Source organism: Erpetoichthys calabaricus, chromosome 7 (assembly GCF_900747795.2).
Source record: "Erpetoichthys calabaricus chromosome 7, fErpCal1.3, whole genome shotgun sequence".
Taxonomy (NCBI): Eukaryota; Metazoa; Chordata; class Cladistia; order Polypteriformes; family Polypteridae; genus Erpetoichthys; species Erpetoichthys calabaricus.
In genome coordinates, this window is record NC_041400.2 from 139,302,090 (window position 1) to 139,318,703 (window position 16,614).

At 37.5% G+C, this 16,614-nt stretch overlaps 1 protein-coding gene across 1 annotated transcript in view; it reads left to right on the forward strand.

Annotated features, from left to right (window-relative positions):
- The window catches only part of ipo11 (importin 11), a 311,838-nt gene that overhangs the window by 128,523 nt on the left and 166,701 nt on the right, over positions 1-16,614 (forward strand). The window contains exons 11-12 of the mRNA XM_051929691.1: positions 1,061-1,213; positions 6,101-6,144. Of these exons, the coding sequence (XP_051785651.1) occupies positions 1,061-1,213; positions 6,101-6,144 (197 nt within the window). The remainder of the gene's footprint in view (positions 1-1,060; positions 1,214-6,100; positions 6,145-16,614) is intronic.

A 16,614-nucleotide genomic window follows, 5' to 3' on the forward strand; every position in this document is an offset into this window, starting at 1 on the left:
AAGAGGCGTAATTTTGGGAGCAGTTTGGGAGTGGCAGCAGGCGCATGCATGTTCATTACTTTTCATGCTTTCCGTGATTTATGGAGCGGAACAATGTGGAAATTGCCGAATGTGCAGTTGTATGCATCTGAATTTTTACACCATGTTTTAGTGTGAATTCTACGCACGGTGTTATGCATGTTGTCTGCCTGGATTTTATTCTAGGTATTTCAGTTCTACTCACATGTTATGTGTTATATGGTCACTTTGTCCTTTCACTGTTGATCATATGATTGAGTTATTTCATCATAGTCTTTTTCAAGATTTGTTTTTAGGTGCTGGATTGGTTTATTCTGACCTTCTTATGCTTGGTATAAATAATCCTTTCTTTATACACACCTGAAAAAGTTTTCTGACCTTTCAAACTTTGGTTAACATTGCATTGTTTAATAGCTATTAAACTGCACAATTAATGTATTCTCATTTCCCAATCTTAGGGTAAGTAACGAACCTTGATTTTATAATATCATTGAAACATATCATTACTGACCAGTAATGTCAAGTTAATCAATTTGTCTCCCTTTTCAATATAACATATTTAAATTGATTATTTTTATTTGTAATAACAGTGGCACAGCACTGTCAGCATTACTGTACCTCTATACAAAGATGTAGCAGAGTACAAGAGACAGACATTTTTGTTAATGAAATTGTTTAAATTTAAAGAATCAACGTAGTCATCTCAGTCTTCTATCCTATTCTGTCTTGGCTGTGCAATGATCTGGGACTGTTTTTCTCAGCAGTGTTTGTTTTTTCTTGTGTTGTTAAATGTTAAGCAACAGAAGTAGGATAAAGCAAGATAAACTGATAAGACACATGCTTTTTGCTGCTGTCCCTGTTTTGATATAATTTATACTGTAATATGAGTATAAATAGCAGCATAGAGAAATTAGACTTTAAGATGATTGGTCTTTTATTAAGTAAATACTTCTGTTAAGAAAGCAATAAAGCAGATAAAATTACTTAAACTGTAAATTAATGAAACTTTAATATACTAACACTTTATTTTTTCCCTCCTCAGATAGCAACTCAGAAACTCTTGAGGCTCATAAAATAAAAACATCATTCTTCACTTATCCTACCCTAACTGAAATATGTAGAAGACTGGTTTCACACTATTTCTTGTTAACTGGAGAAGAACTTGCTATGTGGGATGAGGATCCTGAAAGTTTTGGTACAAATCTTTATTTCATCTATGCATTTTATAATTTTATCCTTTTATTCTTCTTTTTTTCTGATGGAATACATTTAGATCAAAAATTAGATAATAATTACACACAGTACACAATTACGAATGATATCAAATTGCATAAAATCCTAATGAATCAGTACTTGCAAACAAATCAGTGAGTTTAATTTTTTTTTTTTGTCAGATTCCACTATTTAATCTATATCCTTACCGTGTCAAGTGTGATTGAAATGAATCCCATGCTTATATAACTTTTGCTAGTTTTTTGTATAGAAAAAAGCAATCTGTGGTGTTTACTTTGTTAGATGTTTTTTTTTAGTTGTGTAATGTTCCCAAGATCACAGCACTATAAAGTATTTTAGCTTTGCATGACATTTCCACAGTTGCTTGCTATATGTTGTCTTGACTCTGTTATTGGAAAACAATTTTTTAAATGGAAAAATGTTGCACAATTCCATTAGTTACTATATGCCAGGAGTATGCATTATCTTCTTGTTCTTCATATAATTAAAAAATTGTATATTATTATTTTACATGAATTCAACTTGATTTTGTCTTGTAGTAATGTTACTTAATGTTGTATATTAATGAATTAAGATTTGAAGCAAGCTGCCCTGTAAGATGCATAATACAGTGGAACCTCGGGTCACGAATGTCTCGGACCACATACAAATCGTGTTACGAGAAAAAAGTTTGCCAAACTTTTGCATCTGTTCACGACCACACACTCGGGTGACGAACAAGCCAGTTTCCCTTCCGGTTCGTACTCGCCGATGATTTCCACACGTGTTCAGTCTCTCCCTGTGCAGCAAGCGAGAGAGAGAACGCAAGAGAGAGAGAGAGGGCTGGCTGCGTAACGCCGAGAAGGCAGTTAAAAAATGCACCGGGCTTGTTGTTAAAGAGACTGATTCGAGCATTGTTTTAACCTCGTATTTAATGAAGACTTTTTTCTATTGGATTTTAACCTCCACTTCACTTCTGTTTACAGTGATCGTTTCGTAGTGTGCATTGTTGCAATGTTACTTTTCTTGGTTGTTTTTTAAATTACGGATTTTTTTAAATGTTCATGTTTTTCCCTGTGCTTAAAACTCATAAAAAAAAATTTACAGCGATCGGTTCACAAGGCTATATTCGTAAGGCGTGAATTCTTGCAATGTTACTTTTCTGTGTTCAAGGTTTTCTCAGTGTTTTTCAATGTTTTTACATTTAGTTTACCATTACGCTGTGCATTCCATGGTGTAATTAACTATTTTTGTGCTTAAAAATCTTAAAAAAAAAGTACATTTACATACAGTTCGTATGGTCTGGAACGGATTAATTGTATTTACATACAATCCTATGGGGGAAATTACTTCGGGTCATGACTGTTCCACTGTATTTGAGAATATGTGGTGCATTCCATTCTAGAAACGGTAAAGTTCACTCTTATTGTGTTGTGTGTGTGTATGGAAATGGTTGCATGCAAGAAGCCATCATGCATTTTATAGTTTGAGTAGCTGTACGGTAACATTTTTATCTGTAAATTAAATAATAATGTTTGCTTTTCTAAGGCAGCACATGTTAGTAAGTCCTGAACAGAAAGGAGTTGGTACTAATAAAATTCAGAGCCAACTTTATCACCTCTGTAGATCATTCTGAGCTAAGAAGATGCTTTACGAGTCGTACACGGAGTGAGGAGAGACGCCACTGTGCACCTGTAGATGCTAGTAAGCATAGATAGAGACATCCAGACTTTCCTCAGATATCTGAGGAAGTAAAGGCAATGGTAAGCCTTTTTGAAGCTCACTGAGATGTGTTGTGCCCCTTTTAGCTCATCAGTGATTATGATACTCAGGAAATTTAAAGCTGCTAAACTACTTACCATACTAGCATCTCCACCATTATTTTTCTGAAGGACAAATTGCAAAATCAAAAAATTTGGACTTTTCAGTAGACTTTGTGCCTAAGGAACCAAGTTACCAGAATTATTCTGTAATTATTTACCGCTCTGATGCTGATATTTCTAATCATAGATTAAGTCATTACGGTAGCAATTGATGAGAAGAATTCATAATTAATTACAGTGTTTGAGGTTTCCTCTACAGCAGCTTTTCCCAACTGGGGTTCTGTGGAATATCACTAGGGGTTGCACGAGAAATGGTAATGAATAGCAGTGGCAAATAAATAAAGTTTAACAGTGGAAGAAAATAATAAACCTTCTCTAAAAGGAATAAATTCGAGTTTGCATTAGTTGTATTAACAGCCACTAGGGTGCTCGGCAGTGCTGTTCGTGCTTCACTTATACAGCAACTAGCACTCATGTCGCTTATGGGTTAACTGGTGTTAGTTAGTACAAGCTGTTGCAAGCAAGAAACGTGAGTTCAGTTAGTCTCTTATCAATTCTTTGTGTTTCACTCATAAATATGAAGGTTTGTATCTTTTCCCTCTCTCTCCATTTTCCAATGTGTTTCTTTTGTTTGCTTTTATTTAGGCTGTGTTTTTAAATTACTTGAACAACAGTTTGAGTATTCACACCTAAAAACTGCCATTTTTAAATACAGTTCAAGCTAATAAGCGAGTGTTTGAACACGATTTTCATGTACCAAATCGCAAGGTGGTGCTGCTAGAGCACATACGAAACTTAACCTTATAAATTCTTTACTCTCTGAACATAACACCAAAAGTGTATTATCCAGTCGTGGTTTTTCACAGTTTTTATTCGATATTCTAGCAATTCTATAGTAATCAGTAGTAATTTTTATGTCAATGTATGGAAATGATTAAACTATTAATAATTATCACAAAGTTATTGACTTGTTACTTTGAGGTTATGTTGACCAAGTCAGATGCAGTCAGGCGCACATCATGTCATGCACACTGTATTTTTAAATTTCATTGTTTGAACAAGAGTTCAGGTATATTGAATTTCTGTTCGAGTACATTTCATTCGAACAGCTAGTGTACTTAAAATACACGGCCTGTTGAGTTTGGTATTTTTCTGTCCAGCTATTTTAGCTGTAGACCAGCCTTAAGAAACTGAGGCACAAACACACACTAAAGTGTCGAGATCCGTCAAAAACCAGAGATTGAAATTGTTGATGAATCTAAAGCTTTCGCTCCTCCCCCATAGGTGATAGATTATGGTGGGAAACGGCGCAAAGCAAAAAGAGGTACAAGAAAGAAAAACAAGTGAAGAAAAAAAAGAATAATTAGTGTTTAAAATTAACTTCAGAAATGAAGTTCTTAACTGTAGGTTTGCTCATACATGCTGTCATGGTCTGTTTTCATGATGGTTTTTCCATTGTGGGTTCTTTGTCAATTTTCAGTTTGGGTAACTATATGCATTTACATTTTTGGTGTTTATTTTAATCCTGTAGTTTTGATAATTTGGCACACTTGCTTTTTGATGCTGTTTTAATGCCTATTATTTAATTATTTTTGCTCATTGATTCGATCCAATTTACACTTGTTTAATTTTTGCATTTTGCCCTTTTTGGCCACTGTATGACTATTTTTTTCTCCATTTATGTCCTAGTTTTCAATGATCTTATATACTGTTACTCTCTTTAAACCATGATTTTTACCCTATTAACCTTTCTTTTAAGAGAACCTAAACCTGGTTTTAGACAAACATTTCAGTCATATGTGATCAGATTTATTTATATACTTATCCAATATAAGCATTGAATTCCTTTTAAGTGAATTTTGGCATAAAACTGGATTTGTTGCATGAGTTGACAGCTGTAGTAGTCTGATGTATATTTTTGTCTTTCTGTATTCGTCTACGCCTCTCAAAGTTTTTTCTGAATAGTTAAGTTGCTTAACTTGTGCAGTAGTTTATTTGAGGCACACCCTTGCCTTCATTAAGAGTCATAATTTGACTACCTCAGAGATTTGTCAGTGCTCTTGCTAGTTGTTGGCTTATTTTAAATGTTTATTCTTAGAGATATGTCTAGGCCAAATCAGAAAAATTGTGAATTTTATGAGTTGTGAATTGCATCTACCTGGTAACTTCGGATGCAATACAGAGACCAGCTCTTCATGGAGGACCAATCTGTCACTAGGCTCATCTAACCATCTATATACACTCTACCCTGGGGCATTACTTCCCAAACTGGGCTCTGGGGACCCGCTGTGGCTGCAGGTTTTTGTTCCAGCCAGCTTCTGTTTTTAATTGGACTCCTGGGCTAATTAAATGAACTGTTATTTCTGAGATTCTGTCTTTTGAGAACAATATAAAAATTAGAAAACTGAGTTTGGTAAAATACATATATATATATATATATATAATATTAAATTGTACTAAGCAGTTATATGGGAGTAATGTATTTTTTTTTCGTTTTAACAGTATTTTCATCTTGATTTTAATTCTACTTTTCCAGGTGTTCTGATTGTTTAATTAATCCATTATTTACTGATTACTGGGTCTGATGCTAAAGTTGTTGCAGCCTTTCATTATTCAGTGTTGTTTGCCTCGTCTGCTCTTCTCATTTTTAATTTTTTTATTTAATTTAATAAATCTAAAAATCATGCTCCTGTGCTTTTCTAAATGTAGGAGAAGAGATAAACAAATACCAGCTAATTAAATCATATCAGTGTTATCAGGTGTTGTCACTGATTATGAATCTGATTTGAACAAAAACCTGTAGCCACAGTGAGTTCCCTGGACCGAGTTTGAGAACCCCTGCCCTGGGGTAATTTAGACTCACTATTCAGCCTAAATTGCACATTTTTGGGATTTTAGAGGAAATCTAAAGGATCCAGGAGAAATCCCACATGGACTTAAGAAAAGGATGGGTGAACTGTAACTAAATCACATCTTTAAACTGAATCTTTTTATGAAATATTAGAGTTGGGTATTTATAGACTAAAGTTTCAATCTTTTCTTTGTAGCTGTGGAAGAAGCAGGCGGAGATTCTTGGAAATACAGTTTACGGGTATGTTTATTTTCTTATTTTCTATACTGGCATTAATAATAACTAAAAGTAATAGTAATATATATGTACATATTCCATATTTTTTGTGTTTTGTTTTTATGTATTTATTTTTTATTTGGAGAGACTCCTTTGTCCCAGGTGACTTACAACATTTGAGATATAATTAATTATGTTGTTTTTGTTTTACCAATTAAAGCACAAGCTGGTGAAATACCTTGCTTATGGTCACACGGTGCCACAAACGGTATATGAATCCACAATCTCATCATTTGAGGTCCAAAGCCTTGATCACTACATCACACTGTCTGCCAGTTTTACTATATATACTGCATATTTAACTATATTTGTTAGTAGGTACCATACTTTGAGCATGTAAATGTAAGGGTACTATACAAAAATTAATTCAGTAGAAATAAATATTGTAAAAAAAATACATTCTATGAGAAATATTGCAGCATAATATATATTACCAATTCTATTGAACAAATATGACCTAGAACTTTTTTTAATTGAAAAGTAAGAGAAGCATGGAATCCTAATTCTAGGTTATTTTTTAGAGAGATAGATACTTTATTAATCCCCAAGGGGAAATTCACATTCCAGGAAACGAGTCCACATAAAAGAAAGTGGTAGGAGTGATCAGAGAGAGAGAGAAAAAGGTAGAAAGATAAAGAAGATAAAGTCCTACACGGAGCTGCTGGAAAGGCTGCCATTCACGGCGCACCTATTCTATTCTCTTATAACACAACAAAAAAGTATTTTTTCTTCTTACTAGCATCATCATTAAAGAGCAATTTTCTAATTCATTCGAGCTCCATATGCTCAAAGGATACAATTACTCAACTCAAAATTATATATCGAGCACATCTGTCTCACTTAAAATTGACCAAAATGTTTCTAGGGCATGATCCAACCTGCGAACGCTGCAGTCAAGTTCCAGCCTCACTGGGTCACATGTTTTGGGTCTGCACCAAATTAACATCATTCTGGACAAAAACGTTTAAGTTTTTCAGACAGCCTTGGTGTCACAATCCCTCTTAACCCATTAGCAGGTGTGTTTGGTGTTCTTCCAGATGGGCTTAAAGTGGAGAAGGACAAACAAACTGATTGCCTTCACTACACTATTGGAACGCAGACTTATTTTGCTAAACTGGAGGAATCCTAACTCTCCTCTTTTAAGCCAGTGGGTAACTGATGTTTTATATTATTTGAAATTGGAGAAAATCAAATTCTCAGTTAGAGGATCTGTGCAGACCTTTTTCAAAACCTGGCAGGATCTAATCAATAATATCTATATATATAAAATCCCTATGTGCGTCCAGGTGTCCGTGTGTGGGTGTCTTCTGATGCAGTGCGCATGCGCGGGGCATGGTGCGATGTGCGATATTACTGTCAGAGAAAGTTAGAGGCGTTTTACGGAAATACAAACCAGTATTACTGCGAGAGGAAATTAAAGGTACACAATACAGTGACGCATATTACAGCCACATACAAGCCAGTATTACTGTCAAAGGAGATTAAAGACATATTACCGACACGCACGCCTGTATTACCGCCAGAGAAAATTAAAGGTATATTACGGACGTACAAGCCAGCGGACGTACAAGACGGTATCCTTCAATAAGGGCGCGCACAGGCATCCTTCAATAAGGGCGCGCACAAAAAGGCGAGCCTCAAAAGGGCGACCTCAATTGGGCGCAGCGAATAAAGGCGCACGTAAATAAAGATCTGCACCTTTGTTGCTTTTCACATATTCCAGAGCCATTTGAACTAATTTATCTACGAACGCCTTTATTCGCCGCGCTCAATTGAGGTCGCCCTTTTGAAGCTCACCTTTTTGTGCACGCCCTTATTGAATACTGTCACAGAAAATTAAAGACACACAATACACGGCGGCAGCCCACGAAGAACGGTCAGCTCAGCATGTAAACATCAACAAAAGAAAGGCTGAAAGAAAGAAAAATAGGACCAACAAAAAGAATGAGGTCAAAGTCCCTTGCCATTTAATATAGACTGTTCCTACTAATGTTTATGCACTACTATTCTAGCGCCTGTTATTGTAACTGGCTAAATGACTAGTTTTAGAATAAGCTCTTAAAGCACTGAGGAAGTAGATTCTCTTCCCATTTCTTTTTCTTCTCCATTTATCTTTATCCTCCTATTAAACTCATCAATTTATTTATTTTTACTAGCTTTAAGTTTTATTCCGTTGGACATGCTCTCTTTCTCAGGGGTAGGGGTTGATTTGTTTTCAATCTTATTTTTTGTAAAAATTGATCTATTTGTATGGAATGATTACAATAAAATTTAAAAAAAAAGCAATTTTCACCTCCCACTGCAGGATAATTTGCTCAAGCAGATACATACAGGAATTAAAACAATCTAAAGTTATTGATTCTAAAAAAAGGTTAATTTTCTTTATTTTTTTAGACTGTGCCTTCAAAAGTTGCTAATTTTTATTTTTCCCAGTAACACAAGTCTATGCTGGCTAGAATGATCCAAGTTTAAAGAATTTGTTTCACCTTATGGATTGAAATAGTTCTACCAAGAGAGAGGTTTTGCCAAAATAATCTTTATTGACTTTTAGTCTGTCATTGATTTTTACAAATTTCTTGTTTGTTAATTAAAACTTTAGTTTATACCAAATTAAATTGGGTCAGCCAACCCAACTGTCCCTTTATCTTCCCTATTATTTAACCTTGCCTTAAGCCTTTTGCCAGAGCTGTCTGTAAGATATACCTGGTTGATTTCCGTAAACACAAGCAATAGAAAGGGGTTATTAATCAATTGTCTTAATCTGTACGAAGATGGAAGCAATTATTGACAAGTATCATAGTTAAAAGTTTTAATAAAGTTTTATTGTTTTTATAAACTGTTGGAAATTGACATTTAAAATGAATGGATGAAGAACATGATAAACTTTTTCAGCTAGTATCTAAAATATGTTTCCACACATGTGATTCTTCTCACCAACCAGATAGACAGAAAAGTGTATTAGATATGCACAGCAACATTTATAATCCATAGATAGTAGTGCTGGGCGGTATACCGGTTCATACCGAAAACCGTTTTTTATTTTTTTTATGATATGGATTTTTCTTATACTGCAACACTGGTTTAAATTGCCTAAACGACGTTCGGAACGTGGCGCAGCGGGAAACTGTTTAAGTGGGGACCTTTTTCACTGCTACACCGCTAAACACAGATTTGTTGCACTAGGGCTCTTTTTCACTGCTACACCACCAAATAGTGGGCAGTAGCATAGGTATTCTACGTGGTGAAAATGGACAGAGAGCATTCTGAAACTGAACTAAAAGTAAAGTTGAACATGTGATGAACAGAAGAACCTTTGCCGAAAAAAAAGGAGTCACATCCGTCGCCTGGAGATACTTTAGTTTTAAAAGGTCAGATGTGTAAATACTGTTTCTATACTACTGGATAATACTGCAAGCCAAGTTGTACTTGTTTTTATACTTGCTAGTGTATGTTTTGGTTGTATTCATTCTGCGATGTGCTATCGACTCATTCAGCGCTGGGCGCAACTCTGAATGGATGGCATAATTAAACTTGTATAACGAAGATATTTTTAAAGTTCTGAACACTCCGTCGGCTAAGTTAATAACTAGTTTTAATTTCACAAAGACGTTTATCGTGTGGTGATTGGTAATTATCGTGTGGTTTTGGTAGAGAGCAGGAATATCATGAAGTGAATGGATTCTGTGCGGTGATTGCTGCAGGCGCCTGCTCTTAGTGCGGAGGAAGTCAGTTTAAGAAGCATAGTGATTAACGACTGGGTCGGGGAACACTTAACACAAAGTATTTGATGTGCTGCATTAACTTGTGACGGGGTTTGAGAAAATCTAGTAAATTAAACATTGATTTTAGGATGAAGTTTAGTTTACAACATTCTACTTTAATTATAAAATAAACTGAGAATAAAGTGGAAATGTCGACTTTAATCTTGACATAGTCAACATGTCGAATTTATTCTCGACATATAGTTTGTTTTTTTCTTCCGTGTCCATATTTTTTTTTCTTCACAGTGGCCCTAATGTGCTTCCATAGGGCTATACCACAAACAGCATTATAAATGCAAGTTGCAGTTTTTATTATTTATGTATATAGCTTAGCTTGAAGCAAGGTCCATATTAATGCAGTTTGCCTAAATGATGGTACAGTTGGTAAGATGTCATGACATTGTCATCTCCAAGATTACACTTGTTTTATTTTATTTTAATTTGGTGAATACTGTGTAATGCACCTGGGCTTGAAGCCTTGAAGTAATGGTGCAACTATCAGTAATACTATTATGTATTTTATTGTTTATTAGTTTAAATATTATGCAGTTTAATGATGGTAAAATTGTTTAAAAAGTCACTTTAACGTGTCAGTGGACAGAGATTGTTAACATTAACAGAAACTGTAGTTGGTTTACAAAAAATATTTACTATTTATTCCTTTTCTAAGACGTGTTCAGTGAAATCCAACTTTTGACAAACACCTCTGGATATTTTACTAAGTCTAAATGCCTCTTTGGATGGTTGAAAATATGTTGTCAAAATCATAGTTTAAGCTTTTGCAAAATTTGTTCAATTAAAGGTTCTATATTTTGACTGCATCTGTCATGCAATGTGATTCCTTCTCTTTAGTGCCACCCCCTTGAAAACTATCACTTTATGGGGCCATGCAAACCTGGATTAATACTTGCGCGCACATTAAAATGTCTTTTTGTACGATGTACAATTCTCATAACAGTCTAATAGGTTATTCTTAGCCAGTCTACTGCAGTAATTGCAGTGGAAAATGTAGTTAACATCCACTCATGCATGGGGAAAAAAATACCATCTAATACCGTGAAACCGGCAGAATTTAGAAAAATACCGTGATATAGAATTTTGGTCATACCGCCCACCTCTAATAGATAGTACTATAAAATTCTTATCTTAGTTGAGTCAATTTTTAACATATTATAAGGTCATGGTGTGTGTAACTGATACATAAGTGAATATTAACAATCTGTCATAAAAAATCTAAAAAATATCTATATATATAATTCACTAAGCCGGGAGACAAGTAGCCACCCATGGAAAGCACGCCGGAAGGGGCGTGGATTCACTAAACCGCCGACAAGTAAGACGCCAATGGCGCATGCAGGAAGGAGCCACGCCCACCAACTCTTAGACCATTGGATACGACGAAAAAATCACAGAGCCATGCCCACCAACTCGGACACGACGCCTCGGAAAACATGCCGTCATTTCTGTTTGTCTGTGCCACAGTCCACTTGCGGCTCTGAGCCACGTTGACTTTTCATTAGTCAACCTCAGTGGAACCTTGGTTCACACAGAGGCAGCGCCAGAGAGACACAGAGGCACACACAGGCAGCGCGAGACAGAGAGCCGCGCACACACAGGCAGCGCCAGAGAGACAGAGGCACACACAGAGGCAGCGCCAGAGAGACAGAGGCACACACACACACACAGAGGCAACGCCAGAGAGAGACAGAGGCAAACAGAGGCAGCGCCAGAGAGACAGAGGCACACACACACACACACACAGAGGCAACGCCAGAGAGAGACAGAGGCACACACAGGCAGCGCGAGAGAGAGAGAGCCGCGCACACACACAGAGGCAGCGCCACAGAGAGACAGAGGCACCCACAGGCAGCGTAAGAGAGAGCCGCGCAATCCTTTAAAACTGAAGTTAAAACATAATGAAGGAAGCAGTCTTTAAAAACCAATAAGCCCTGTGCCTCTTTTTCATTAGCGTCTCACCTGCTTCAGGCCCTGCAACAGTCGAGACGCTCTCTCTGCAGCTGACCTTCTCTGTGCCTGACTCCACTACTGTCAGTCGCCTGATTAAAAATGGCCTTTTGAAGGGGAGCTGTGGACCCGCTATACCACAGGATCACCTGTGACATTGCCTTCACATTGTTTTCCTTTTATTTATGATCCTGTTGAGCAGATCAGACACCCAGGCAAACAACACTGAATAATCAATAGCTGCAACCACTTTGCCCGCCCCAACTCCTCACCTGAGTTGGTTTTGTCTGTGTTCAGCAGTGTTTCCCAAACTTGGTCCTGGTGAACCCCTGTAGATGCAGGGTTTTGTTCCAACCAGATTCCTAATCATTAATGCTGGTGAAACTCATCCGGGATAAGTCGGTTTTTCAAACGCAGACGTGTAGCACATTAGTCTAGCAGACTAGCTGGATGTAAAAATGTCATTGACGAAACTGTTACTCTCAAACTTCGCAACATGGCTGTTGGCTTTGTTTGCCAACATTGGGATAATGTCGGCGACGTGGTCACAAACTGCAACAACTCACCACACAGGGACGTCCTGTCTCTCGAGGCATTCACACTGCCGGAAGACAGCCATGGGATACACAGAAAACAGCCATGTCAGTCAACGCAGATCAGACACCCAGGCAAACAACACTGAATAATCAATAGCTGCAACTACTTTGCCCGCTCCCACTCCTCACCTGAGTCGGTTTCATCTCTGTTCAGCAGTGTTTGCCAAACTCGGTCCTGGTGAACCCCTGTGGCTGCAGGGTTTTGTTCCAACCAGATTCCTAATTATTAATGCCTTTGAAACTCATCCGGGATAAGTCGGTTTTTCAAATGCAGCCGTGTAGCAGATTAGTCTAGCAGGATGTAATAATCCGAGATGAATGCGCGCCCTCGCGCTGAGTGAAAAGCCAATATATATATCGTCTACAAAACATGATCAGCAAGTCTTTGATAGGCTGCAACAAAATGATGAAAGAACTGGCGCATTTTTTTCACACAAGCTGAGTGAGTGGGTGTTAGTTAGTTAATTAGCAACTCGAAGGATTTCAAGATATAATATACACAAGAGGTAAGACTGCAAAAGCGGCCCAAACCAGAAAAGACGGCTGGCAAAAAGTGGCTGACAAATTAAACGCGTGTGCATTGTACTTAGTGAAAGCAGCGTTACAGATTTTGCAAATGTTCATTTTTTTCCCTCTGCTTAAAAAACATTGAAAAAGCGGCGCGGATTGGTTTGCAGCGTGTAAAACAGTTTGTTTGTCACGGATAATTTGCTATCCACACAGGGAGAAACCGGGAAGCGAACCCACAATTTTCCACTGTCTCCTTACTGCAAAGCAGCCGTACTACTACAGCGCCACAAGGCAGTTAAAGAATGCACCGGGCCACATGTTCATTTTTTCCCCTGTGCTTAAAAGACATTAAAAAACTGTTTCTCAACTGTGACTCCGGAACAACTCAGTACACGAAAGCGGCCAGAACCGCAAATAACAATGAAAACTCTACGTGACTCACAGGTAGTGATGGGCCGCTCGATACTCAGGTTTCGACACTGTGTCGAGCTTTCGAAGCACTGCAGATTTTAATACTTGATCGAATAATAACATCTGTGATTTAAGGATTTCACATTTTCTTTCTCAAATGTGCTTACCTATATCATGGCAAAGTACAGGGATAAACCTTTATTTTCTGTCTACTCCGTTTTAATTAAGACAGACCAAAGAAAACATTTAAGGCTATTAAATGTGATCTCAAGAAAAGATCAGGGTTAATTATAATACTAATAACAGGAGCGATTATAATGATACAGTGCAAAAGTAAATACTAATTTTAGAGCCGGGAATGCGTGAGGTGAGGCGTCTTATTTTGTTTAATTCTTGCTATCGTATAGTGCATTCTGTCTGTCGGCGTTAGTTATATTTATATTTTTTAGACATCACACACTACAAGCTGCTGACGAACCCTTCTCTTCGTTGTCAGTCTGTAGCTACGAAAAAATAAAAGCAATACGACTTTTAACAGACGTCATTGAAGTGTATCATAAGTTTCTGTAACGTTAATGAAAATGGCCAGGAGGTGTCACGAGAGAGGTGAGTGTCAAATGCTTCGAAGCTTCGATACGATTTCCGACACAATTGCTTCAAACGTGTTGATGCTTCGTGAGGCTTCACTCCGCCCATCACTACTCACAGGTTACTGAACGAGAAATCAGCAGACTAGCATGACGGATGGGGCGTAATGGGCGTCCTTCCCCTCTCCTCCGGATTTTTCAAATGTTAATTTTTTCCCTGTGCTTAAAAATCATTAAAAAAGCGGCCTGATTATGCGGCGTATGGTACGCCGCGGGTTGGCTAGTTACTTATAAAACAGGTTATTTCTAGGAATCTTTTGCATAAACTGTTAAAAAAAAAAGACTTCTACATGCTAATTGTGCAATAACAGAAACTGGATTTAACAAAAAGGTAAAGGACAAACCAATTTTACTGCTATTATGTATTATATACAGTACTGTGCAAAAGTTTTAGGCAGGTGTGAAAAAATGCTATAAACAAAGAATGCTTTCAAAAATGGAAGTGTTAATCATTTATTTTCATCAATCAACAAAATGCAGTGAATGAACAAAAGAGAAATCTAAATCAAATCAATATTTGGTGTGACCACCCTTTGCCTTCAAAACAGCATCAATTCTTCTAGGTACACTTGCACACAGTTTTTGAAGGAACTCGGCTAGTAGGTTGTTCCAAACATCTTGGAGAACTAACCACAGATCTTCTGTGGATGTAGGCTTCCTCACATCCTTCTGTCTCCATGTAATCCCAGACATACTCGATGATGTTGAGATCAGGGCTCTGTGGGGGCCATACCATCACTTCCAGGACTTCTTTACGCTGAAGATAGTTCTTAATGACTTTGGCTGTATGTTTGGGGTTGTTGTCCTGCTGCAGAATAAATTTGTGGCCAATAATACGCCTCCCTGATGGTATTGCATGATGGATAAGTATCTGCCCGTATTTCTCAGCATTGAGAACACCATTAATCCTGACCAAATCTCCAACTCCATTTGCAGAAATGCAGCCCCAAACATTCAAGGAACCTCCACCATGCTTCACTGTTGCCTGCAGACATTCATTATTGTACTGCTCTCCAGCCCTTCAAAGAACAAACTGCCTTCTGCTTCAAATTTTGACTCATCAGTCCAGAGCACCTGCTGCCATTTTTCTGCACCCCAGTTCCTATGTTTTCGTGCATACTTGAGTCGCTTAGCCATGTTTCCACGTCGGAGGTATGGCTTTTTGGCTGCAACTCTTCCATGAAGACCACTTCTGGCCAGACTTCTCCGGACAGTAGATGGGTGTACCTGGGTCCCACTGGTTCCTGCCAGTTCTGAGCGGATGGCACTGCTGGACATCTTCCAATTTCGAAGGGTAATAAGCTTGATGTATCTTTCCTTGGCCGACCACTGCATCTACAATCCTCAGCGTTGCCTGTTTCTTTGTGCTTCTTCAAAAGAGCTTGAACAGCACATCTTGAAATCCCAGTCTGCTTTGAAATCTTTGTCTGGGAGAGACCTTGCTGATGCAGTATAACTACCTTGTGTCTTGTTGCTGTGCTCAATCTTGCCATGACATGAAACTGTCTTCCACAACCTCACCTTGGTAGCAGAGTTTAGCTGTTCCTCACCCAGTTTTAAGCCTCCTGCACAGCTGTTTCTGTTTCAGTTAATGACTGTGTTTCAACCTATGTGAGGCATTGATGATCATTAGCACCTGTTTGGTATAATTGGTTGATCATACACCTGACTATAACCCTATAAAATCCCTGACTTTGAGCAAGTGTACCTATAAGAATTGATGCTGGTTTGAAGGCAAAAGGTAGTAACACCAAATATTGATTTGATTTAGATTTTTCTTTTGTTCGCTCACTTTGCATTTTGTAAATTGATAACAATAAACAATCATTATTTATATTTCTGAAAGCATTCTTTGTTTACAGCATTTTTTCACACCTGCCTAAAACTTTTGCACAGTACTGTATATGTATGTGCAGTATATAGATTTATAATCATACTGAATAAATGTATATGTAATAATTTATATTAATATATATTAAATAATAATAGAATAAACCCTTGCATAATGTCCCACACACAAAGCCTCTATATGATGCTGACGATATCCTGCTTTTTTATGTCCAACTTTCCTCAGTTTAATTCTGTCTGGTCCTCAGTTTTTCCTTTTCTTTTTCTTCAGTCTTATCATCTTTACACCAACATTATTTTAGCATTTTCCTCCTGAGGGTTCAATTTCTAATACTGGCTTGATATATTCCAGGAGTTGTGAGAACTGTAGACAAAAACAGGAGGGATAGAGGGTAGCAGTAGTGGCCACTGGCCATGTTATGGCTCATAATTCAGGTCGTCAGTGTATGGGCTGAAGGGAATTGAGAGGCAAAGTGTATTCCTCAACTCCTTCCACTGTGCCTCTATTAAGTCGGTCTTTTCTGCCCCACTTAGCTCTGTGTTAGGGATTAGAGCACATCTGATGCTGTGATTGTTATTTTAAGATAGAAGAAAAAGAGACTTTCAGTTGGTGTGGAGAATCCCTTTCGAGTGTTTAACCATAAAATGGTAGGGCTACAGGCTGCGAAATCGCCTTGTTACCAGAAAATTGCTGTT